General features: G+C 42.9%; 4 protein-coding genes and 1 pseudogene across 4 annotated transcripts; all 5 read right to left on the bottom strand.

Annotated features, from left to right (window-relative positions):
- Positions 1-3,775: 3,775 nt before the first annotated feature.
- LOC136954991 (UDP-glucuronosyltransferase 2B13-like) lies at positions 3,776-5,853 on the bottom strand. Its single transcript, XM_067248539.1, has 2 exons — positions 5,757-5,853; positions 3,776-5,470 (listed from the first exon to the last, which is right to left on the bottom strand). The coding sequence occupies exon 2, from the start codon at positions 5,457-5,459 to the stop codon at positions 3,876-3,878; it is 1,584 nt and encodes a 527-aa protein (XP_067104640.1). The 5' UTR covers positions 5,460-5,470; positions 5,757-5,853; the 3' UTR covers positions 3,776-3,875.
- A 311-nt stretch (positions 5,854-6,164) lies between these two features.
- Positions 6,165-8,159, bottom strand: LOC136954992 (UDP-glucuronosyltransferase 2C1 pseudogene; annotated as a pseudogene).
- A 1,791-nt stretch (positions 8,160-9,950) lies between these two features.
- On the bottom strand, positions 9,951-10,979 carry mespaa (mesoderm posterior aa). The gene is made up of 2 exons (XM_067249446.1): positions 10,209-10,979; positions 9,951-10,046 (listed from the first exon to the last, which is right to left on the bottom strand). Exons 1-2 carry the CDS (start codon positions 10,977-10,979, stop codon positions 9,951-9,953), a joined length of 867 nt encoding a protein of 288 aa, XP_067105547.1.
- A 4,204-nt stretch (positions 10,980-15,183) lies between these two features.
- mespba (mesoderm posterior ba) lies at positions 15,184-16,143 on the bottom strand. Its single transcript, XM_067249445.1, has 2 exons — positions 15,379-16,143; positions 15,184-15,237 (listed from the first exon to the last, which is right to left on the bottom strand). Exons 1-2 carry the CDS (start codon positions 16,141-16,143, stop codon positions 15,184-15,186), a joined length of 819 nt encoding a protein of 272 aa, XP_067105546.1.
- Positions 16,144-20,300: 4,157 nt separating this feature from the next.
- Positions 20,301-26,432, bottom strand: sv2ba (synaptic vesicle glycoprotein 2Ba). Its single transcript, XM_067249031.1, has 12 exons — positions 25,943-26,432; positions 24,138-24,318; positions 23,270-23,421; positions 22,824-22,957; positions 22,365-22,454; positions 22,105-22,218; positions 21,879-21,967; positions 21,547-21,711; positions 21,305-21,438; positions 20,992-21,192; positions 20,637-20,796; positions 20,301-20,484 (listed from the first exon to the last, which is right to left on the bottom strand). Exons 1-12 carry the CDS (start codon positions 26,430-26,432, stop codon positions 20,301-20,303), a joined length of 2,094 nt encoding a protein of 697 aa, XP_067105132.1.
- Positions 26,433-27,066: the final 634 nt, after the last annotated feature.

The following is a 27,066-nucleotide window of genomic DNA, read 5'->3' as shown; positions in this document are numbered from 1 at the left end:
ACTGACGCTAAGCGAACCGAGGCCTGTGATGAAAATAAATGTGCGCAAATAAAAGAAACACGTAGCGAGTGGAGACGGGTGCATCCCTGCAGCCGCTAATTATGTATTAAAAGACAACTGTTGTCGCAAATAACAGCCAGCGCAAACATGATTTTAGATAGAGTCGCACCTCAAATGTATCGGAGGCTACACCACAGTCGGTGCTCTCACGCAGGCACCCACGCACATACGCACTAACGCACAGAGTTTATAATGCCAAGAAAATTGTAGGGGTTCCCCCTATTCTTTACATGTAAAAGGAAAGAATTTGCACAAACCGAAATATACCCATCCATTGTTCCAATTCCACACGTTGTATTGAATATTGAGTCAGCAGATTATGCTGGCAAGACCAATACTGTTATTACATTGTAATTATATGAAAGAAGTGTACATGAATAGTGGTTTGCGTCCGAATATTACGACCAATCAAGAATGCCTCAACCCCAGTTTATCTATAACTCCACAAGTCATTATCATTCTTTATCTTCCCCAAATCTCATAGCGCATTCCAGGAGCCTGTCCATCCATCTGTATTTAACAGAGGGAGAGCTCTTGCTTTAGAAGCTCAGTTGTCAGTTAAAGGTGCAATCACAGCAAACAAGCAGCATTTACTATGGATTGTCTTTCAGACGCTAAAAAGACCCCAACATGGCCTCCAGGAATGCCGGCTTTTATCGAGCTTTGTGCTTCTATGTTACATTAGGGACCTCATGTGGCTGATAATGGTATTGGTCAATCCATCAGCCTCACGAATAGTACTGTATGAAGTGAGCACCAAAAATACTCAACACTGGGACGTTTTGTTATCATTTTGATTCTGTCTTCCAGCACTTATGATTACATTTTATGACTAACCTATTTGAACTTTCTAGTAGCTGTTGTTCAAAGTCCTTCATTTTATGTCACTTATTTGTTGAACATACTCCACAGCTATTATTTATTTGGCAGGGATTGAAGTACATGCTTTAGACAGCTGTCGATATCTACTCTTCATTTAGGACTGTGTTTGCATTTGGAAACAGTTTGTTGTTGGTGTGATAAATTATTATTAGAATGGATTTTTTTGGAGGGGGAACTTTTTTTGCTCTCTGTATGTTGGGTGTTGAATCACGTCAAAGGCTTAGAATCCCATTTCAAGGCTAGAAAAAAAACCTGCATCAGTTTTGTGAGTGAGGATAACTCACAGGCCTGTCCATGTTTTGAATGCCTGGCAATACTGTTACCATCGGGTGATTTTTACAGTATTTTAGTAACTGCTACTATGCCCATAACATCCACTGCACTGTGGGATTTTTTGCATTGGAGGATAATTGTAAATGACTTGTCACCTCACCCAATAGCAGGACAAAGTTGACTTCCCTCCACTTTACTCCCCTCCCTCCAGTTTGTCCATGGAAGAATACGTTTAAATGTAACCCCACCTGAAAGTACACGCCAGCCAATCAGTTGTAGAAAGGTCAGAGCAAATGACACACCCTCCGTTCTTCAAAACCAATCAGAGAGGAAGTGTGGCCTTTTGCCCGGGGGGGAAAACTTTACCCCAGGATGAGTTAATTACGCACCACTTGTCTGTTGCCAATGTGTTCACAACGGTGCTCCCTCCATAGGGCTTTTTAACTCTTCTCTCCTTTTTTGTTTTAACTAGTATGGAAAGTAGACAACAATGGCTTACCAGACTGAAAAATGAACTTAGCAACAGCCCTCTGGCGTCAAATGTGGCTTTCGGCTTTATCCTCATGGGACTGGAGAAGTTGGTGGAGCTCGAGTTTGAGTGTCCTTGTAACCCTACATGGAACGGAGTGTTTTCCTCAGCGTTCTTCATCATTCCTGCCGTCATGGCCTTCACTCTCATGCTGATCATCCAGGGGTGCAGGTGTGATACTTGGTGCAGGAAATCAGTGTCCTTATCCAGCTTTGTTCCTGCGATCGTGTGGCTGATCTTGTTGTTCCTAGACGGCCAGTACTTTGCATGTGCAATGACAGACTGGAAGGGGAGATTTGTCCTCGTTGACAAAGCGGCGCCGCAGAAATGGTGCGAGCCGACTAGCGAGGGAGACGTCCCACCGCAAGAACTCATGCTGCGCTCACAGCAGCTTTTTGTCGTGTCTCAGGTAAGTTACAGATCGACAGCATGGTCTTGTGTTGAGTCATGTGTTTTCCCCCATTGTTGTGAGAGCAGGAGGAAGCTAGGGGATGAGAGCGGGGGCTGTAAGGATGCCTCTTTTGTCTTACTGAAGCAGATTAAACACACTACAGTGCCTGTTGCAATGCCCTCTTTGAGAAAAGGTCATGTCATTGTTTTTTGTGTGTGTTGTACGCACAATGAGTTTAACAATGAGCTGACTTGTGTTGCAGTGAACTAGACAAACTTTTCAGTCTCATACCGACGGTCACTGTCTAATGCTCTGTTTCCCCCCTGCCCTACGCATCCCAGGTTATAGGTATATTTCTGCTCATATTCATCTGTGTGGGACTGGTAGTGCATGTGGTCAGAGAAAGCTGCCACCAGGAAGCAGAGCAGCAGGAGAGCAATGTAGCGGAGCTCAGGATGCTCACGGTGAGCTCTTTACGGACCCGGACGTAGTGAAAGGAGAGACACCTCCCACACACCTTCCTGCCTCTGGTTCTCACAACGGTATCTCAGACACTTCCCACTATCTCAGTGCCAAAAATGGCTACAATGTATTCAAAATAGAAAATATGGTGACGTTTCGGTCGAACGTAGCCTTCATCAGACCTGCCCTGGCCTTGGCTCCAGCTATCAACACAAGAACATGTCTTGTCTCTGGTCTTATTGGTGTGTGGACACTTTTTAAATGAGCTATAGGAATTACATAGTACTCCTTGTAAATAGATGTTATGTTTTTCGTACTCTGAATTCTTTCTGTTTCTTTGTTTCTTTTTATATATTGTATTGTTTTAAAATGTTAAAGAGTCACAGGGCTGCCTAGAGAGAAATTTTATTACGCTTTGATGTATTTTACTTTTACCATTGAAGCCTCTTTTTAATGCATTTCTAATTATTTCTGTAAAATATTTGTGGATTTGTACCAGATCTAAATCCAGGTGTCATGTCGATGAATCATGTTGCAGAAGAGGTTCTGTATAGTTTCATATCCATCTGCCTCTTAAACTGGCTTACTTTTTTCGCCTGGCTCAGCAGCAAGCCTTTTCTGACTGGCACCCTCCTCTAATTGAGACGCCTACTCAGATTTTTCAAGACACCTGCCAAGACTCAGCCCAGACGAGCGGGCCGCTTACATTATGATTATCTGACGGATGTTCAGGAGGCAAGAGAAGGAACCTTAAACATTTTATTTTCTGTTTTTGAGAGTGAGCATTTAGGTTTTAGCTGGCACAAATTATACAGAATAACGAATTTGATGGCCATAACATAATTTGTTTGTGTAATGCCTTTTTGTAATAAAGAAATTATTTATTTTATTAAAAAGTGCTGAATTATATACAATGGTGTCAACATGTTAACAATTGACTTAATAATCTCCATCGACATAATACTTGCAATTTACTGCACAATTGACTTACATTTACATTTAGTCATTTAGCAGACGCTCTTATCCAGAGCGACTTACTGTAAGTACAGGGACATTCCCCCAAGGCAAGTAGGGTGAAGTGCCTTGCCCAAGGACACAACGTCAGTTTGCATGACCGGGAATCGAACTGGCAACCTTCGGATTACTAGCCCGATTCCCTCACCGCTCAGCCACCTGACTTCTTGAATACTTTCAAGAAAATATGAAATCTGCCGTTACAAATAATACTGCAGATTTTTTTTTACAGCAACACAAAAGCCCTTTTACAATTACTCATATTTAACTTTTTGCTTTAAAGCACATCCTGAAGCAAGACCTCAATACTGCAGAAAAAATCAACATACTTATGATTCCAATAGTGAGTAAGAACGCCATTACATCTATTGAGTGGTATATGTACCAGGGCATTTTATAGGACTCTGTACGAAGGTGAGAAGCACCTTTGTGTCTCATTACAAACTCAATCCAGAAGAGGGCGCTATCCAGGGGTTTCATTGGCTGGTCCCTGTGGAGCCTGGAGAGTTTCTGCATATTCAGCCTGTAGGAAGGCTCATGCAGCACTTCCTGTAGGGCCCGTAGGAAGTTATTGTCTTTGTCCACAGTGGCCATGGATAACATCTTTGCTGCTCCTCTCTCCTTTAGACGAAGCAGGTTGTCATATTGGTCAAAAAACAAAGGTAGACCCACAACAGGAACTCCGTGGTACAGAGCCTCTTGAACTCCATTGGTTCCTCCATGAGCCACAAAGGCTTTTATCTTTGGGTGCCCTAGTAGGTCATTCTGTGGCATCCAGTCCACTATTAAGGTGTTGTTTCCCAGGGTAGCTGGCCTGCGGCCCTTGTACCTCCAGATCACCTTCTGGGGCATCTGAGAAAATGCAGCTGCTACTTCATCAGCTAAATCTTGAGGGAGCTCTCCCACAAAAGTCCCCAAAGACATGATAATGACTCCATGTTCTCCAGAACTCTGAACAAACTCCTCCAGATCTTGAGGAAGGGGCTTGGCAGGTTTACACTGGAACCCTCCCATGTAGATAACATTAGGCATGGTGGGACGAGGGAACTCAAACACAAAGTCAACTCTCATGAGCCACAGGTCAGCTCCTCGGAGTAGCTCGTTGTAATCGGCACTGTCTAAATACTTATCACAAACAGCTTGGTAATATGGCTGAATTAAGAATTTGTGTTGAGTTTGCGATAGCACATAAAAAAGCAAATTTTTTACTCTTTCAGTAAAGGTCATTTTGTCAGAGTTCCCACTGCCTGTTATCGGAATGTAAGATAAGGGGGAAGGTGAAATGGCTAAATGACCCTCTCCACTGGTTACCCAGCGAACATTGTAGACCAGAGGTAGCTGGAGATAGCGAGCCAGCAGGATACCTCCTCCCCACCCAGGGTCAGTTAGGACAAGGTCATACTGTGTCTCTTTCAGAGTGGCCATCAAATCCTCGTCGTTAAACATGTTGGTCACCATGTCACACACCATAGCAGGGACCCTAGACATAAAACTAAAGACCTCCAACTGCATGCTTAAGAAATTCAACATGGAACTTTGACCTCTCTCTATAGCGATTATTTTATCAAGGATGGGCTTAATAAAATCTTCGTCAACTCCATCCTCAACTTGTACAGTAATCGAGTTGTAGTGTAGAGATTCCTCTTTGATGTACCAGCTTCTGGAGGTCCGTACCACTGTGACCTCATGGCCCTGAGAGTGCAGGGCCTTGATGAAGATGTCCATGTTGACCCAGTGACTCCCCTCCAGAGGAACTACCAGAACCTTTCCACCATGGCAGGCAGACCAGGAGACCATGAGGCTGATCACGACGACACAGCCGATTGCACATCGTAGGTGGAATGACATCCTTCAACTATCTACAAATGATAATAGAGATACTGCAGTGTCTGGTTGGTTGAGTGTACTGCAATTGTTTCAGTGATTTGTTCATTTATTATTCCTTTTAGAAAATAGCAAGACACTAGGAGCCAACCTAATAATTTTGAAATCTTAAAACAATGTGACAATAGCTAAATCTTGGATTTCTTTGAAAGTATGATCAACTAGATCGATCAACATCTGAATTCACAACATGTTCTTGACCAGTAACAATCAGTGTAATATAATTTAGTCTAGATAATAAATGTACATGACATTACTTACTCATGAGCCCACTTCTATTTATTTGAAGCTCTAGTCAACTGCGAGGTGAGTTTGTGTTGTGAAATGAATAGGACTCATGCCTTGTCAGTGTGTAGTTCAAAGTACTCATACAAAGACCGTGTCCCTCTTTTAAAGACACAGCGCTCACATTCTTTATCTAATGGTACAGTTCTTCACTGAAATAAGTTGGTGAGACATCATGAGACAACCAGAATAGCAAATGTGAAAATATTGCTTTGAATATTTCCCCTTAAAATAAAATACAAAATATAATACTGAAAATAAAATTCAAATCAAATAATGCAAAATCTACATATTGTTTGACAGAATATTCAGATAATCATATGAAAATATTTTTGTTGTGTAGGTATGACAATTGCATGAATCAAAAACACACACCTTTCGCAGTTACTCATGTTTTATTTTTCTCTTTAAACACATCCTGAAGCAAGACCTCAATACTGCAGAAAAAATCAACGTAATTATGATTCCAATAGTGAGTAAGAACACCATTACATCTATTGAGTGGTACACGTACCAGGGCATTTTATAGGACTCTGTACGAAGGTGAGAAGCACCTTTGTGTCTCATGACAAACTCAATCCAGAAGAGGGCGCTATCCAGGGGTTTCATTGGCTGGTCCCTGTGGAGCCTGGAGAGTCTCTGCATATTCAGCCTGTAGGAAGGCTCTTGTAGCACTTCCTGAAGGCCTTGGAGGAAGATCTCTCTGTCCATGGTGTAAATGTCAACAATCTTTCCCGCTCCTCTTGCTTCGATTCTCATCAGATTGTCATGCTGATCAAAAATCAGTGGGAGTCCCAATATTGGAACCCCGTGGTACAGAGCCTCTTGAACTCCATTGGTTCCTCCATGAGCCACAAAGACTTTTATATGGGGGTGCCCTAGTAGGTCATTCTGTGGCATCCAGTCCACTATTAAGGTGTTGTTGCCCAGGGTAGCTGGCCTGCGGCCCTTGTACCTCCAGATCACCTTCTGGGGCAGCTGAGAAAAAGCGGCTGCTACTTCATCAGCTAAATCTTGAGGGAGCTCTCCAACTAAAGTCCCCAGAGACATGACAATGACTCCATGCTCTCTAGAACTCTGAACAAACTCCTCCAGATCTTGAGGAAGGGGCTTAGCAGGTTTACACTGGAACCCTCCCATGTAGATAACATTAGGCATGGTGGGACAAGGGAACTCAAACACAAAGTCAACTCTCATGAGCCACAGGTCAGCAGCTTGAAACAGTGAGAAGTAGTCTACGTCAGGACCAAAGAAGCGCTGTGCTAAATCAGAAAAAATAGGTTTTACGTACACAGCAGTCTGTAATTCATACATGCCATAAGCCAGTACATTAAGAACCCTCTGGAGGAAGCTCATGTTATCTGACAACTCTGTGCCCGTCATGGGGATATATGAGAGGGGAGAGGGAGCTATATTCCAGTGCCCCACCCCAATAATAGTCCATCTCACGTTGAACACCAGCGGTAAACCCAAGGAGTGAGCCAGGAAAACTCCACCTCCCATCATTGGGTCAGTCAGAAAAAGATCGTACTTAGCATCTCTCAGAGACTGCATCAGCCCTTGGTTCTCCAACATGTGTGAGACCATGTTTGACGTTTTCTCAAGCATCCCCTGGAACTTCTCCATTGTTTCCATTTCCAGCTTGAAACGAGCCCAGGCGGATCTCCCTCCTCTCTGGATCTCCAGCAACTGAGAGACAAATGTGCTGATAAAGTCCTCGTCAAATCCCCCTGCTATATCGAGGGTAATTGATGTGTAAAAAGGAGAGGTTTCCTTGATATACCAGCTGTCGGATGGCCGCACAACTGAAACGGTGTGGCCCCTTGAATGGAGCTCTTCGATGATAACTTTCATATTCAGCCAGTGACTGCCATCCACTGGGAAAACCAACACTTTCCCACCATGGACAACAGATAGAGAGAAGAACAGGAGGATGGTGGAGAATGACTGAACCCGATGCATGTCTTGATGAGAGAAGTAAAAGTGAATGCAGATGTTATTCGTTTTAATGGCACACGGATGATTTCAAAATAAGACAGGGACAAGGGATTTTGATTATACATTGGTAGTTCTGCTGATAGAGTTGTGTACCTGTTAATCCAACTTTCCACAATGGTGAATGAGGTGTCTGTTCCGGTTTCAGTTTTAAGACTAACCTTAGATTAACATTCACACTAAATACAGAGAAAAGGGATAGTAATTTGAACACATGAGTAGTCAGTATTGCTCCTACTGTATGTACAACCTGATCTTGTCATTGCTCAGAATTGGTTGAGAGAGAACTAAATATGGTTTTACTTACAGATTGTGTTCGGCTACTCCGGCTATTATGTTCAAGTGTTCTTCTGTGCCTATTTGTGGACTGGTAATGAAGCTTACAGCTTCTTTCTTACACATAAAGGACTTTCACACATGGTTGGTTTTGTCAAGCTAATGACTGATAGCATAATCAATATAGAACAAGGCGAAAGGTTAAGGGGATGCAACAGTGACATGGCAAACATGATAAGACTGAACAAGGTAAGAGACTGTATGTGGACAAGAAAACGTACTTGACTAATTAATTTGCCAGTTTATGTATGCATCTATCATCTTCCAGCATATATTGTTAAAGTAGATAGACTACAATTCATAGTCATACACCGTTACACAAAATATCATCATGTTTAGTCTGAATATTTGAACATACACACCTATCTCTAGGTAGGATGGCCACATACATGTTTGGACTTTTTTGTTGCTTTTTCATATTGTATAGCATCAACTCCTGAGTTTCAAAATTGAAATTAGAATTGCATTATTTCTCAGTTTCCCCGCAAAGTCCATTCATTAGTTTTTTTGGGAATCCTTTTTCATTATGTTCCACTGCTTTGAGACAGATGGCACCAACATTTTATTTATGTTTTCCACAGATTCCAGTTATTTGCAACCTTGACTAAAAAGGTTGCATTCTATTGTCCACTACAATGACACAGGAAGCAATGATGTGGCATACCACATACTATACCACTTAATTGCTTCCTGTGGAATGGAAGTGGATGTGGGTGTTATTCACCATAGTGTGTGTTACTTGTCACTTGTGTTATATACCTCTCTATCTGAGAATTAGGGCTCTGAGAGCAGCTGAAACATCGGACAATAAAACAACCTAAAGAGAAATTAAATGAAACTCACAAATGTATATTGGTTCACATGCCAGGATTAAAGACCAGAACACACATCGTCAGTCTACTGTCATGGGTTTGGACCCTTGCACTCAGGTTTTACTCTAAAATAATTGAAGTCATCGTGTGCTTGAGTAGGGCATGGCGTTCTCGTCTGACAGCTGTTACATCACCTTTTCTGTGGATCTCCACTCCCAGCCTGACACTCAGTTAACGATACTTCCTCAAGAAACAACCGCTGAAGTTTACGTCTCTCAGAATGTAGGCTTTCCCTCAATGCAGGCCCTCTCACAATGACTGACATTCTATTACGTCAAGCTAGTGTTTTTAAAAGAGGCTTAAACTGCCAGAATGTTGCAAAAGAATGAGTTTGGCATGATAAAGATAGTATGACAGCAAACGGCATCTTGACATGATTACATGTTGCTGTATTGGGGACTTGTGTGTGGGGACAAATGTGTATCAGTATGGGTGTCCTGCTGTGCTTTAAGCAAAGACAATGTTTACTGAGCACAGACATAAAAAGACCCTAAGTGACGATTAGCCCTCTGACCAGCCCAGCTGACAGCTAACCCAGTGGGGGTCTTTCCTCAGGGTCTTTAGCCTTGATGTGATGGTTCTGTTAAGCACTTTAGAGTCATCATGGCAGACTGGATATTTATGTTATGTCCCGGTATCCATCTCAACTGTGCCTAGGGTAGGAGTAAAGACTGACAGAGTCAGTTACTTCAACAGGCTTTGTCAGTGCGCAAGCTAAACTTTGTAAAATGTGATTACTGTATTGTTTCAAACAGCTTCAGTTCCAATAACACTTGTCAATACTCAAGCAATTATTTTTAAATAAGGATTGTTTTATTCTCCCTTCATGAAGTGAATCCAATAAGTTAAAATTATAATTACAATACAAAAGCATTAATAAGTTAATTCTGTACAAAATTCTGCATAAAAGTTCATTGTGTCTTTCCTCTGTGAGGCTTGGTGCTGTTTGAGAGTCTCATGTTGATATTTAGCAGTGTCCAGAGAAGATGAACTGCTGCTGCTGTTGCAGTGGTGCCCAGTGGTCCTGAGCTGTGGTTTGTGAATAGTACACATTTCTGGGAATCTGAGAAAAGACAGAGAACATGGATGGTGAGCTGTCTGACATAATCTTACATAGAAGTGATATATAAGCTAATGACAATGTACATAAATATCCTATATTTAAGGCAACAACAAAGAATGTCTACAATTATTTTGACAGGAGATTGGATGTTTCTGAACATACCTGATAAGATTGTGGAAGAGTGGAGAAGTGAGGAGCAGTGGAGCTCTGCTGGTTGGAGAAGCTCTCATCCACTGCTTCCATAGCATCATAGCAGGGTTCCTGTGCGATGTAACCAGAGGCAGAAGGAATTTGGCCCAGGCTCAGGTTCTGGGTCTGGGTCTGGCTCAGGTTCTGGGTCTGGCTCAGGTTCTGGCTCAGGTTCTGGGTCTGGGTCAGGTTCTGGGTCTGGGTCCCAGCTCCAATGTTCCCCTGACAGAGGCCATCCTCACTGAGGCCCAGCTGGGCCGATAGGAAGGAGATGTAGCGGATGGTGAGCCGCAGGGTCTCAATCTTGGTCAGGGTCTGTCCTGCTGGGACCACTGAGGCGGGCAGGTAGCTCCTGAGATGGTGGAGGGCTTTGGTCAGATCCCTCATTCTCAGCTTCTCTCTCTCACTAGCCGTCTGGCGTTTCTTTCCTGGGTACCTGGAGCGGGGCTTCCTGGTGCAAGCTTCCTGGAGGGGCGAGGTTTGGGGCTTCTCCTTGACCTCAGAGACTGGGCTACTGTAGATGAAGCAGTCCAGCGGCTCCTGTCTGTTGGCTCCATAGGGGAGGGAGGTGGGAGAGAAGCAGAAGGAGTCCACGGAGGAGGTGGGCGACAGGCTGCTGCAGCAGCTGAAGTATCCCGGATCTGAGCTGGGATCGTAGGCCTGCTTCAGCAGGTCCTGACAGTTGAAAAAGAGAGAACTGGCATCCTGGAGCTGCATTGGAGAGCAGGAGGTGGACATGTCCATGGCTGTTGTAGGAGCTGGAGGCTTTCTGGAGAAGTGAAATGAAGCTGTTCTGTTTGTGTCTCTGTAAAGGCAGACTGAAGGTAGTGAGGAGGACTGGGGAGCCTGCCCCATATATGAGATGCGAGGTGCGAAGTTGCACCTCCGGCAGCCACTTCTGGGCTTGGGAAGATCTTGAGGCAGAGATGACACCCAGGGAGGGGGGACCATGGGAAAGAGCACAGCTCATGGACAAGGTGTGACTGGCGGCTTCAGCTTGGAAAATAAATTAGATTGATTCGCACTAAAGCCCTAAAGGCCGGTGGCTTCTACCCGACTGTCAAACAAGAGACAAGCTTCTCAACCCTTATTATATAACTAGGTGCTGCATAGCTATACATTGTTTTCAATGACATATACCGTGGTCAATAAAATCTGGCCCCAGATATCCCCCCTACAGGTTACACGAAGTGTGTGTTATTATGTGGGTTAAGCTTGTAAGCCTGCATATCAAGTTGGATAAGCTTGAATTACTTTCATTAGCTCAGTGTATTATATTAATTTTTTCTGTGTCAGGAAACAAAAGAGCTCATTTCAAATCACTGGACATTTATCACCTTTGATTTAAGTGAGATTTAGCATCCAGCTCTCATCAGTAGATCCTCCAGATTTCCTGCTCCGTCTCCTCCCCCCCTCCCCCTCCCCCCCCCCGAAACAGATAAGTGTGCCAGCTGTAATGTGTGAGAGGTTCACACCTCTTCTCTGTTTGGACAGGAGCCCGGATCATGACTGCTGTCTTGGGAATCTGAGTGCAGACTAGATAGATATGTTGAACTAATCCACAGGGTAATGATACCAGTCCTGTCCCAGTCCTTAATCTGGCAAAGGACAAATTTGACGATCAGTCATGATAATGTTCATCTCACACTACTGGAAGTAAGAATGCAAGAAGGCCATGTCAATCATGTTCTGATGAGCTGCATGTAGTTTGATAAGAGCAGACATTTTTTCATTGTTTTCATTTAAAAACAAAATGAATTAGATTTTAAACTATTTGAAATAATTTAGTTGCAATTACAGAGAAAAGAACTAGTAGAATACAAAGCTCTTTGTTTGTGACAGCATGAATGAAACTGACTGACAACAACATTTACTTTTGAACATATTATTTTATGTTATAGTTCTCATTGCTCCTCAGGATGAGAGCCCCCACTGTGCTGTCAGAGGAGGGGGCCAGCAGGATGGTGGAACCTGTACCTGGAGAACATTCCCGCAGTCTACCGTGTCATATTTGACTCCTGGTCTTGATCAGAGCTCAACTGTGTGAAGCAGTCACACATGGCTGGCCTCATGTGAACACCTTAACATGTTTTAAAATCTCATTCATGGATCATGACCGATTTAATGTGACAGTAGAATATCATTATTCTGAAAAATGTTAAGGGACACTGCGGATAAGAAAAAATCATAATAGATTAATTTGGTCTCTCTCTTTCTCCCTCCCTTTCTCTCGGGCTGTGGTGTGTGAGGTGACACGATGTCAGCCTTGACAGGTGTCATCTGGAGAGGGAGAAACAATTCCCACAAATAACCCCCCTTTTTATGGAGCATGGCTTTTAACGATACAACTCATATACATGAGGATGCTTTCTGGTCACATTCTGGTGCATTTATTGTTGGTCTTTTTGTAAGTATTACAAACTATCTGTTTTTTTTTTTTTGTTTTTTTTTGTCTCAATAATGTTAAGCCAAACCATAGACTGATTTTGACCATAAGTTCCAAAACAGAATGTGGGGATAGATTAAACTATTTACAGTTTATGGAAAAAGGACTGGCAAGCATATTGGATCTGTAACCACTTCAAAGATGTGTGGTTATTGAGTCTAAACAGTTTTTATTTCAAGTTTAACTTTTTTGTCACATATATTGAAAATACAACAAAAAACTTTTTCTCTGCCCCCGCCCAAAAAAAACAACAACAAAAAACTATTAAAAATAAACTTACAGCCCTACAAAGTGTATGTATACAACACACTCATACGTATGTATACATTATATACACAGTGTATAGTACACGTGTTACTGAGTCAGGTGGTGTGTGATTTGATGCTACTTAAAACTAAATTGGAGCAAAAAGAGAACATGAGCATGTTAGTAAAAACCTGAGATGGTTGAGTGTAGCAGCATTAATAGCATTGTTTTGTTTGAATTGCTTCCCACTTCTTACTATTATTTCCGATACATTTACATTTAGTCATTTAGCAGACGCTCTTATGCAGAGCGACTTACAGTAAGTACAGGGACATTCTCCTGAGGCAAGTAGGGTGAAGTGCCTTGCCCAAGGACACAACGTCATTTGGCACGGCTGGGAATCGAACTGGCAACCTTCTGATTACTAGCCCGACTCCCTCACCGCTCAGCCATCTGATACGCTTTCACCAGCTCAAGTCTTAAACATTCTTTCTTCTGATCACAAGTTCTGAGAGGACCTAAGCTTCTTTATCCTCACTTATCTAACCAAATTAGCCATCTCTTTGTTTACTTGTATGTGATCATTACACAAATCAACATGTCCTTCCCTCAAAGAGTAGTTTTACCATAATGAAAGGGCTCAGGGAATTAATTAGGTTGTGTATTGATCTGGCTATTAACACTTCAAAAGTACTACAGCTATGTGGCAAAGAGAACACCTTGACTCTGCCATATTCTCTTGATATGCAGATGTAAGTTTCTCTTTGCATGCTAAACTTCATTCCACTGTTATCAGAGAGCTATTAGTGGGAGGTGGGGGTGGAGAAAATGCTGAGAGAAGTTGTCTTGGTCTAGACACAGCGGCGCCAATGACCTATCCTTTATTTACGTGGGTTCATTAACAAAGATGCTCAAGGTCAGCTTGATCTTCATCTGATGGCACCTTCTGATCTGAGAGGGGGAGAGAGTCCCACAGCAGTTGATGCTTGACCTGTCCACATGCTGATGTTGCGTTGGTTGAGTTTGTATCATGGAACATTCTACCATTGTGTTCAAGGGTCGGTAGAGTTCTGTTTTAATCATTGACCATCTTTATCTTCATACTAGGGCACGTGTAACAGGTAACATATACTCTCATGCTGACACAGCTTCTTCTTATCAACTCTCACCCTCTCCCTGTCATTATAAGCTATATGTAGTCTGTTTGCTTTCAGTTCAAATAGCTGTTTCAGTTAAAACACATGTTGCCTTTTACTTTGAGCAAACCTGGATATTTCATCATAGATAACTATCCAAGGGTCACCAGGCTTCTGAATGGACATTGATATGGACATTGATACATTTCTCACTGGTCACTTCACATTGTTACATTGATACATTTCTCTCTAGTCACTTTACACACTGTCACTTTCAGCTCAATATTGCACTATTGCACTAAATGTACCCCACTTGTCTTAGGTTAGTATAGGTCTTGTTTTATGCTAATATAGGTCTTGTTGTAGGTTAGTATAGGTCTATAAGGTTAGTGTAGGTCATTATGTGTATTAGTGTATAATGTGTATTATTGTATATTGCACACTTTCTTTGTATATTAGGATGTTTACTACTATTATTTAATTTTTATTCTATTTTATTTGAGCTTATCATAGATGTAATCTACGTTCTTAGTACTTATATGTTATGTTATGCCAGGTTCCTTGCGTTGTCTTGTCCCAAGAATTTCAGTGCCCAGTCTGACCTTGTTGTTCTGTGCACCTGACAATAACACTTGAAACTTGAAACTTGAAACTGATGATAGAAGTATTTCCTGTAAAATTGTTGACTACTTGGCACCCTCATTGCAAATGGTGACGGCGGCATGTCAGGGATTGCATGACCAGTAGAGGGAACCAGACTCATGTTTTGCTGACTTGACTTAGGCAGTCCACATGAGCTGCCTTATTATGCAAAATAAAACACAATTTCATACTTAACGCAATAATAAACTCCATCCATACAGTACAAGGTAAAGTGTTTTTTAAATATTCCTTTAATTATAAATATGAGTATAAAAAGATTAATATATATTACAGTATTTACATGGAACATTTCATATAACTGAATAAATAACATTATATTAGAGAAATAAATTACTTCAGTCAAAATGAGGCAGTATTTTGGTACAGTACTATGATTACAGTATTACTAGGACCTGTTTTCCTTTATCCCATGAAGGTTGTACTTCATTAGATCCACTGGTAATGAGCCTGTAGAATTTCAACCCCAGAACTCATCAGGGACCAGTTGACTGCAGAAGTGTTTACCATACATCTGTGGAAAGGGAGAAGATGAATTAATTAGTATGCATAGAAGACATGTCATGAAAGTGACAATTAGTGTGTTATTCGTTAACAATCAGTCAGTTGTCAAGTTGAATGAAAGTATTTCACAATTATCCACACACATACATACCTGGCATGAAGGTGGTGTGGTCTGTGTTGTCTGTGGAGACTGCAGAAAAGACTCTATACTTGAGTTGAAGAGATCCCCTTGCATAATCCCTGTGTACTGTCCACTAAATTGATCCTGGTCCGCTCCAGAACTACACTCCCCAGAATGCTCCAGTGACCCAGGCTGGCTCTGTGTGGAACACTGAGCATGACATTGCTTCTGGCTCTGTCCCTGGGTCCATTTCCCCACCATGGAGTTGCACTGGAAGTATCCCAGGATCTCTGGGGTGGTCTCACATGCAGAGCTGTCCCCCACATCCTCACTGAGGCCCAGTTGGTCGGATAGGAAGGAGATGTAGCGGATGGTGAGCCGCAGGGTCTCAATCTTGGTCAGGGTCTGTCCTGCTGGGACCACTGAGGCGGGCAGGTAGCTCCTGAGATGGTGGAGGGCTTTGGTCAGATCCCTCATTCTCAGCTTCTCCTTCTCACTGGCGCTCTCCCTCTGCTTGCTCCTCACACGGGTCTTGGATCTAGCCGTCTTCCTCCCAGGTCCTGTGGGAGAGCATGATGAGGACTGGGGCTTCTCTGAGACTACAGTCCTGGCCCTAGGGGCGGTCGAGGGGTGAGAGGGCTGGTAGTAGCCAGGGGAAAGGCTGTAGTCCATGGAGGGCACAGGGGATGCGGTCTCTGGGGATGAGATGCTGTAGATGTCAGAGTCAGAGCTGGGGCAGCTCCACTGGTACTGCTGGAGGCTGTAGTTGAGTAGAGGCACAGAGGAGGTGTCCATGTTGTCAGGGAGAGTGGAGACGTGGTCTGTGAGGCTCTGGTGAGTGCTGTGCAGCTCAGTCCTCTCTGGTTTATATGTCCGAGCTAGGCTGGGACTCGGACGTGTGAAGTGACACCTCTGCAGCCTCTCCCAAGCCATCACTGTCTCTCCCTGTCAAAAGCTGCCCCACTGTGCTGACTGGCTCCCCTCCTCTCTCTCTCTCTTTGCCTCTCTCGCAGCAGTGGAAGTGTGAGTTCTGACCCCTGCTCAAAACAATAAACAGTTTTGCTTCTTTACTTCATTTTTGCTGCTGTCTTAATCTACTTTGCACATTTTGGGGGAATTTGTGACCGGCTTTGATCCACTGTTGCTCAGAGAGACATAGTCAGATGCCCAAGAATGTGGTCTTGTCTCATGTTTCAAGCAGTTTTTGTATTTTTTTAATTAATCAAACAGGCACATATCATCTGAATACGTACCAAAAATATGGAGGTTTTTGTCCAAAATGTAAAATAAAAGCCACAAATTATGACCCTGTTACCAGGCAACCTGTCAAGGAGCCCTGGCGAGGTTGCAGCAGTATTTCAAGGCCTAAGTACAGGGAGTCCTAATGATGCTTAATGAAGTATAATAACCTCTATTACCCAATTACACTTGAGGTGCTAGATGCCATTATGATTTGCCACTGGGGGGAACACAGTGGCTTGGGCACAGTGGGTTTAAAGCCACCAGTCAGAGGTGTGACTTCACACATGGGCTGTGAGACAGGAGAAGAAGAGAGGTTCTGAAAACAATGTCACCTCCCTCCCTCTCTCTCTTTCTCTCTACCTCCTACTTTCTGTCTCCCACTCTCATGTAGGAATAGACCTCTGACCACCATGTTGTGTTGTGACCCCTTCACCTCACCCAAGTGCCGGATCAGAAAAACAACAGGGAAAAAGTGATTCACTTTTTCAATTGCATCAGTTCTTATTAAACTGTGTACATATAGCCCAAACAACAAAAACGCAAAGCTGATTTTCTTTGTTGTGTAATATCTCATGATATATTTTACACATGAAATTATTTAAAATATAGATCACTTAAGTAGTGGTTTGCTTTTACAACAACAAACCTGAATGAAAATGAATCTTTGAATTCCGTGGCTTGTATTGTAAATTAGAATGACTTTTAGACTTCAAGGGTATTAGAGACACTCTTACTATATAGTCCTTTTATTTTAAAAACATTGTTTGGGATAGAGTTCGTTTTTTTAAGAGCATTTACAGATTGTGTAGTCCTCAAAACAAGAACAATACACCATGCAAACACAAGTATTTAGGTTTGAGTGTGGAACCTCCGTGTGACCCTGTGGTACAGAGATGACCCTGAGTAAACTGGCGCCCACCCTGCATGCCACATGAACTGTGAGAGACTGTGCGGGAGTTTGGCACCTTCAGCCAACCACAACCCGGGAGGGTCTGGGTCTGGCACCCATCTCCTTGTCTCCATCTCCTACTCAAACCCCCATCCTCCCCTCATCTATAATTGGCATCTATGAGAAATCTGATTAATTTGGCCACAATCACACCTGACTGTCATGACGTGTTCACAAAATGTACAATTTTTTGTTTGTTTGTTTCAAATTTATAACTGCTGTTTTCAAATAGTCACCTGCTGTTGTGAGGGGCTGTTACCTTGGTATTGTCTGGAGCTGAAATGCTTGCCCAGTAGATTCCTGTGAGAACCGCGAGGTGTGGGGAGTGAAACATTCTCCACCCTTGGTGTGAAACATAACAAGCTGCTTGATGATAGACTGGAGGACATGGTAGAGAGCAGGGTAAAATACAGGCATGCTGTAAATTGTGTCTGATTGTTGAAAGTCTGACATCATGTCTGCACCTTCCTGACACAGTAAATACCTTGTCTGTATGAACTTTTATTGCGAATAAAACCCATTCTGATTCAGATCCTGATCATTCTTTATGGTATTTTTGGTGACATGTTTTACTTGAAGGCTACATTGTTAAGGAAGTTACTGTTTAAATTATGTAATAGTTAAATGAATCAAGAACGTGCTTCCCCAAAAATCACTCCTAGAATTCATTGTTGTTGACGACCACGTTATAATTAAAGAAAAAGTTGATAAAAAAACATGGTATATTGCATTTCAAAAAGTCCTTTAAAATGTAAATTTTAACTGTCCTAACTATCTAAATATGATGTAGTGCCACTTTCTACTCTAAGGCATGGAGTTCATGAGAAAGAGTAGCATCCCATTCTCACTTCATTCTACTATTTCACACGTGCTCCCAGGCAAGTACTACTGGTAAACGGATTAGCGGGGTCTCTTTCACACCCTTGCTAGAGTCAACACAATCCTCCTACTGGTGTCACTCGCTCACACTTGTGTGCTGCCATGTTTTTACAAGTGCCCCCTCAAATTCATCTTCCCAACTCATGGGAACAGAGCACATTGAAGACAGTCAAACTAATTTTCACTGCTCTTAATATGAGAAAACGATATACTGATACAGTATCTTATGTCAAAAGATATTGCCCATGCTGAATTTGTGTAAACTATATGCTGTGAGATCATTTAGATGTCGAGTTCAAGAGGAGATCGATCAGGGTTACTTCAACAAAAACGAGTGTGAATGTTTCAGTGTGTTTTCTACAATAACATAAAATAAAATAAATCACAGTCATCATGAAACCACATTTTCTTTATTTTTTAACCATCACAGAACAAAACAAAAAAGTAAAGGTCCATTCTTGTCTCACAATTTCATTTGTGAAATGAAGATAACAAACAAGCCTTCAGACTCCATAACTCTAGGTCCACTAAAATCAAAACGCTGACCCTTCATTTGTGTTTCCTTTAAATCAGATTGTGTTTACAGATGAGTGGTCCTTAGAGGTTATGTCCTGCTTGTCAGGGTTATGTCAGGGGTAAGGCTAACTCCCAAGAATACAGACACATAAAAGGTCCACATTGGGTGCCAACTGTTAGCTATAGAAATAAAGAAATAAATATTACTGTGAGAAGTGTGCCTTTGACATGTACAATATTATACACACAAGAGGATGTTGCAGCATGTTAACTAATATACATGGGTCTATGTACAACAACAATTACAACTTTGGTAGTAAAACTAAAATATATAGTAAATTAAACCTTTCTGGGGGATTTTAACCACTCACACAGCTCAATCAAGTCATGTGTTCCTTAGAAATCTTGATACGTGTTGTTGTAAATGCAGCATTTCAGTTAAAGAAGCTTCAAAAATAGAGCATGATATCAAAATGTCTAAAATCACAGTTTGAAATTAGTTTAGAAAAAACAATACAATTCCTTATCATGGCAAGGTTTGACAGAAAAGACTGATTAAACAAATCAACATCTAATACACAGCTCTACAGTTACAGAACTGATTCTATGGCATAGAATCAAAAACAAGACAACAGATATTGATTCATCAACAGATGTATTCAATCCTATGATTTACATTTTATTTGCGCTATCAATGTTCAAAATGTATTAAATAGGAACATAAAAAGTGTTGAGCTGATACTGATGAGCAGAAATTGATTTTCAGTGACATGACAAGCTGAGTACAGACAATTGGTGTCTAGAAAAATTGAATTCATGTGGAAATTCAAACACCTAACTAAATGACAGAACATAGCACAGAAACGTCTTACTGTAATTAAACTACCAAACAAACATTGATTCAATGGAAAAACAGATAACTTGAAAATTGGTTCAGAATGCTATAAAGTTGTAAAACATTGAAACCTTTGTCATTTCCAGATTCTCCAAACAGTCTTCAGAAAACAATGCCGTTTTAATCAAAGCACAACATGGTAAAACTGTCTGTAATACTCTTCAAGTATGATAAAGAACATTTCACCTTATATTTCTTAAATTTACTTCCACATGCATAGGACATACCCAATAAATGGAGAAAATGTTCTCCATGTTGTTGGACAAGGTTTTAGGCTGAACAAAAAATATATGAACCCACAGGTGAAAGGACTTTTTGGGGGTATGGGGTGGGAAGGTGTACCAAACAGAAATCCCATGCAATACTCATCCTCTTTTACGAGGTTCACGTCTTTCTCCCAACTGGATCACAGTTAAACTATATTTACAAAGCGCTTGTTTTGGCTCAGTAGGCTTTGGAAGTTTTGGCTTTTCAAGAGAGGATTTTCTCCCGAGTCTCGGGTAGCTTGAGAGCCAGGAGGCCGCCGCAGACCAGGGCGGCGAAAGCCAGGAAGATGGGGATGATCTTGGTGATGCCAATGAAGGAGGCAAAGATGAAACTGCCCATGATGGCGGCAAATTTGCATAGAGCATTTAGGACACCGAATGCTGTGCCTCTGCAAACAAACAGACGGACAGAAAATTATGGTCTGACAATGATCCTTTCATAAGTTTATGAAAACTCTACACCAAATCTTTCACAGTTACGAGGAAGAGTTTTATGCTCATTATGATTCTACAACAGGAGATTGGTCGTGTTGAGAGTTACCTTTTAGCCGAGGGGTAGAGCTCAACTGAGATGACCTCCAGGCCATTCCAAGCTGCCACGCTGGTTCCATAGAAGAGGCACTGCCAACATATAACTGCCCCCGGGCTGAAGCTTAACAATAGGAGGAAGGAGCATCCAGAGGACGCTAGCATAGAGAACCCTGTGAAGAGAGGGAAGAAAGAGAGAGAAAGTGACAAAGAGAGTGACAGATATTTAAAAAGAGGGGTAATGATACACTGAAGAGGTTGAGACAAAACCATATCCTAACAACATAATCACCCGGAATTCTTGAGCACCTTTCCAGTTCTGACAGACCTTTTGTCTCAAAACTCCTCCAATTTTCTTCCTTGCTCACCTATAATTTTTATCCTTCCTATCTTGTCCATGAAGAGGGCAGATATGATGTTGCCAGGCAACACTGCCAGGCTGCCCAGGAAGCTGACCATGTAGACGACAATATCGTTCTCCTCCTGAAAGTTCAGATGGCAGCCCTTCTTTGGATGAAGGAATGTTGTGTTCTCCAGTCGACAGTCTTTAAACTTCTCTTGCCAAAGATCTGCACATTGCACAGGAAAAAAAGACAACAATCAACCCCCAAAAATATGATCTCAGGTGGGGACTCATAAATATTGGAGATTTACAGAATCCTTCTACACAGAATCCAGTACCTGTGTTGTAGAACATGGTGTTTTTTATGGTGCAGTTCTCAAAAAAAGTATTAGTTGACTTGATGTCTTCAAAGATGCAATTCTCAAATAGGGAATCCTCAAATTTCACAGACTTGATTTCTATGTTCATGAACCTAAAATGAAACATCACAGCAGTTTACCGTAAGTGAATGAGCTGAAATGTTATTCTAGAAATGTCTTAAGAAATATGTTGAATTTTTTTTTATGTATCCCTGACTTACCTGTCATGGATGTATTCTCCTTCTTTGTGGATCTGGTTTACCAGTGAGAAGTTGAAGTGGAATCGTTCCACTCGTTCTCTGTGGAAGAGCTTGACCTTGGACTCATATTCTTCGTACTGCATGTACTTGATCATGTCAGGGAACCACACAGACAGGCCATGGTAGCTGAGACAAATGCAGAACCACCGTTATTCTCACAGCAGATTACCATTCTCAGGTCATATAGGAGGGGGCTGATTGATCTACTGTGTTAGTGAGGGTTCATTCATGCATTTAATCATTCATTCAGACATCCAGTGTATCTTCTGTGCCACATCTGTGGTAATCCTCACCTGAAGGCCAGGGTGAACCAGACAATGGCCAAGAACAGTCCCTGCAGTCTCAGTTCGGGTGCTGCGAGTGACGTCACATTCTGCATGACCTGCGATTGGAAACCAAAAAACATGACGCATTCATCCTGACTGCAAATGTATAGTCATGAAGGATCACACATCCATGGCATACAATGATACCCAACACATCTCCATTTTACTTCCTAGCGTGCTGTGATTGGCCCACCTGTTTGAGCATGGTCGTGTGCCGGACAGTCCAGCGCTGGAAGGCAGTGCCGGTGTCACTTTGGATCTCTATGAACTCGTCCTCCTGGGTCTGAGGAGTCTTAATACTGGCTACCTGTAAACATGTCGGCAAACATTAGGCTGAGATTCAACTACAGGTCTGAGGGAAATAAGAAAAACCAATTTCAGACACAAGTTTATCATGTTCAATGTAATCTATTTTACAAGCTGTTGTTGTGTACAGTGTGAGTTTTGACTCACTGTGAACACCCTCTCAGGCTCTCCCTTGGCCTTCCAGTTGGTGTCGTGGACCTGCCTGAGGATCATCCAGGCCTCGTCGTGTCTGGCGCTCTGCCAGAAACACAGGTGCAAGCTGTCAGCATCGCAGTACTGCATCCAGCCACGCTGGGCTGTGATATACAGGATCATGTATTGGTTTTGTGGACTGTTTATGTCCCAGGTTTACAAGCCCTTGTCAGATAGCATGCCTGTGTGATTCTGGTGTTATTTAGAGAAGGAACAGGCCCAGTGACTGATGATGACTCATCAGTTTTCAACAGTAGGCACCTAATGCCTTAAGAATTATATACACTGTATATATACACACACACACAAAGCAGAAAACATACACTACACTAACAAACACATGCTCAGACATTTCATTATGCCTTTTAAGCACACTAGCAGCTTCATCAAGGCCATGGTCTCCAGTGCACTCACCTCAAGGAGGAAGCGAGGGCTCTCTGGCATGAAAATGAGCCCGACGAGCGCCGCCAGGGCAGGGAATATGCACACCAGGATAAACACCCGCCAGGTGTGGACCTGGAACTCGCTCCCCATGCTGAAGCCCCAGCCTGAAGTGCAGCACAACACAACACAGGGTCTTCATTTCCTCTAAGCCCTCTGGTCCACACTACCGGTAACCCCATCATAATGTCAGCTTCATCAACAAGGAAATGGAATTCAAATCTAGTCTTGGTTCATGTGGATTGTTGTTTTGAAGGATTGTTGAAGGAAAACACACAAAAAATGTTTACCAGCTGGTTTAGAGTTGGTCACCCTTGAAATTGTCCTTAGCATTTTCACAATCACTGTCATCATCTTCACAATGGTAATCATCCCCCTCATCCTTCTCCTCCTCATCCCCCTATTTTAGGGACTCCTACCATAGTGGGGGATGATGCCCCAGGCAGTGAAGGAGGCATACAGCCCCCCCAGCATCCAGAACATGCAGAGCCAGCTCAGGTGCTCCCCACGCTTGTCCATCTGCAGGAACTCAGAGTAGTAGGTGTACACGATGGGGATGGAGCCTCCAATCCTGCAGGAGAAAAACAACATCTGAACTCTGGAATTCTGAAAACCTATTCAACATTGTCTAATGTGAATAGAACATGTGCACGCACAAAGAAACAGGGTGTGATTTCTCTTTGACCTTGCGGTTCTGGGAGGTTCGGTGCAACTCAAATGAGAACAGCTTGTCTGCAGATGTGCTTTTATTACTGACGTGGGACTCATCAATGTTCTAAACACACAAAGGCTGAATGTTCTAATTCAGGAACCGGGAATTGAAGTTTCAGGGCTTGGCTGGTGTTAAGACTTAAGTGGTCTTGGCCACAAGCATGCACTGAACAGCTCAAGCCTGTAATAATCCTGAAAAAGAAGTGGGTTTTGGCCTGAGTTTGTTAACGAGGTGAGAATGTAACATGGCTGACCCACAGTACGTGAGAACATGTGTGACTTCCTTTCAGCCGGTGACAGGAAATTTCCTCTACAGTTCCCGAAGACCTAGGTTTTCTTTTTGTCTGTCACTAGTTTTCCACCTCCTTTTTTTCTTTCCATCCCGTTGCATTGGTGACCTTGGTAAGTGTTTAGCACTGTCCTGGTGTTATTGGAGCACAGGGGAATATTGCCCCTTTCAAGACCAAGCAGTATCTATTCTATTGTGTGTCTTGCTCTTGTGAATGCAAATTGATTTTTAGGATGACATTTGGAAAAAAACATGTTTTCTGAAACTTCACTTGAAGTGTGACTCACCCGAAGCCAGACCAGAACCTGAAGAAGAGGAAGGAACCGTAGCCCTGTGCAAAGCAGGACAGGAAGGAGAAGACCACATCTATAGTCAGCACGTAGATCAGACACTTTCTGCGTCCCATCTTGTCCGACAGGCCGCCCCACACAAAGGCCCCCACCATCATCCCTACGTACACAAGCAAACCTGCCAGACAAACACAAACACATGAGGGGAGTTTATTTTTTTTTGTTTTGTTATAGTGTGAACATTAAACCCCTTTTGGTTCAAATCAAAGCCCTCGTAAAAGAACAAAGACACATTTTTGTTTTTTTAAGTATAATTCACTGTACAATTCTGGGTCTTGTGCAACTTTGGGTGAACCCTGATAGTTAACTAGGTCTGTATTGGTACTGATGTTCAAGACAAACCAAGCAGCTAGTAGGTGCAATATTTTCCACAAGGGGGCTCAGTTTGTCCAATTGTTCATTAAACGGAAGGGACAAAGGGTCATGTTTGCTTGAGGAAGAAATCCCACAGTTGTTTCCCATAAGAGAAGGATGAGAGAAATAGAGAGAGACTGAAAGTAGCTGAACAAAGGCAAAGTGACATAATTTGACTTTAACAATGGAATATTCTAGTCAATTGAAAGGATGGGCCGTGATGCCTCTTATAATCTAATGATAATTTATACGAGATGGCCCATATACTGCATGTTATCAGAGCTCATCAGTTTTACGACCATCAGTGATAGCTCAGCTCTTCTGTGGTCTCTACAGCCCTCTCAGCCTAGATTGTGTTTTTACTACACACGCCTAATTACGGAGGGTGTAAGCAGCTTATGGGGCACGTGTGGAGATACTGTGCACCTTTCTGCAGGATTACTCCCAACTCCCAACCCCCAACCCTCAACTCCCTGTCCTTGTAAAGCACAGTAGCAGCTGACGCTACGTCCAGGGGCCAACGGCACCCCAGCTGAGGCTCTGTGTGTGTCACAGCTGGAGTGTCACCTCTAATTCTGGGTTCATGCTGCATAATGGTTATCATTTAAATGGGGGGTCAATTGATTTTGTGCACATGGGTCATTTTTGATTTTAAGACATTCAACTCATCCTCTTTTGAGCTCTCCATACTTTTAAGGGCTAGTTGCCTATGAAGAGGGGGACTGACACATCAACAGCAGAAAAGGAAACCATACAAAAGTGCGTGGCAGAACATTATCAACTTCAGGCCACCCACTGCACAGCCCATCCCATTTATGCCAGCAGATAAAGTAAATTCAATTTTAGACTGGCCCGAGGCGTCCTCAGGGTCTGATGAGGCAGAAGGACCCCCTACTGGCTAACTGACAGCTACACGGCCCATGATGCAAAGCACCCCGTCTTTGAACAGTTGTACTAGGTTAATATCAGAGCTTTAGCAACGTCTCTGGGAGTTCACCTGCAGGTTCGCCATCAATCAGTGTCAATGATCACCCCTGGAAGGCAGTTAGGGAAATGAGGGAGATGGGATGAATGTTAAAAAGCTGCCATATCATCTTCACATGAACTTTAAGGTGAGATGGAGCTCTGGGGGTTCTCGTTTTACAATTTTCATGCATCACAGAATTTTCAGTTAAGGAAACCAACTAAAGGATATCTGTTTATTTTTTGTAAATATTTTCTATCTACCAGCTTATCAATTGGGATTTTTTTTCTGTTGAATCTTTCTGTGAATCACTCCTTAAAGAGCCACACAACTTAATGTATATACACTGTACTTAATACCGGTCAGAATGGCTTCATTCCTGAGTAAGTCTTTAAATTTGCATTGGCCCCACTTCTCATCTTACCCAGCATGCCCTTGTTGGCGTTTGTTATGCACATGTCCTTCTCTGCACTGGGCAGGACAAAGCCCACCACAAAGCCATCCACGCCATCAGCCATCAGCGCCATGCCCAGCACGGCGAACAGGGTCCACTGGAACCGGCCGTGCCCACAGTCCTCCATGATATTTTCATACTGCTCCGGGAGGTCCTCCTCATCGTCGCCCTCAGCTGCCATGCGGGCCTTCTTCCTGGCCTCGGCCCTCGCTGCCCGCCGGGCCTCCTTGATCTCATCCGGGTGGGGGATGCCCTGGTACTCCCCTTCGTACATCTGCTCGTCCTCATCGTGGCCCTCGGTGGCGTCGCTGGCAGCGTCCTCCTCCTGTGGAGGGTAGTCTGTCTGGTAGGGGTAGCCGCTGCCCTCCTGCCCTCCCCCCTCGCCGTATGTGGGGTACTGGTTCTCTCCGCCGATGTCAGTCCCCTGCTGGTTGACATTGTTCTGATACGGGTCGTCCATGGTTGCAGATGCAGGGAGAGTGTTAGCACTGTCACCGTTGTATGCTGGTGGACTTCCTGTTGGCTAGATTGGCATAATCTTTGGCAGTCAACTCAGCGGTAATAATTGGAGTATTCCAGTTAGGGGGTAAGTGTTTGTGACTTTGAACAATGACGTTATGCTGTCGAGTTCTGATGTTATGTATGGCCTTAACAACTGTGTTGAAACAGTTCTACCTCCTCTGGTGTATGTCTGCACAAGGCCACATGCTGAACCTGAAAAGGAGAACACAAATGTTTTAGACACTTCAACAAGATCCCCAACTGATGTATCATCATCATACAGTATCTGTTTTATATTTGGTGTGTAAAAATGACAAAATATTTCATCAAAACTGTGAATCGATGTGACACCAAATCAAGCTACTGTAGGGTTGTTGTATGTGTCCCGTGTTTGCAGTGCGACTCTCTCAGAAAAGGATTATCTTCAACTCTTACAAGTATTAACTGCCCTGTGCAGTTCTTCTTGTCTGTCTGGGACTTTGATGCCATTTTGATCCTCATAATAGTGACACACACAGACGCAAGTCAGCTTCCTTATAGGGTTGTACACTTCCTGTATCCCGGTAGTGCACACAAACGCTGAGTACAATCTG

The sequence above is a fragment of the Osmerus mordax genome, chromosome 13, assembly GCF_038355195.1.
Source record: "Osmerus mordax isolate fOsmMor3 chromosome 13, fOsmMor3.pri, whole genome shotgun sequence".
NCBI classification, from domain to species: Eukaryota; Metazoa; Chordata; class Actinopteri; order Osmeriformes; family Osmeridae; genus Osmerus; species Osmerus mordax.
The sequence above is the reverse complement of the archived record's forward strand: the minus strand, read 5'-3'. Positions and strand labels throughout refer to the sequence as shown.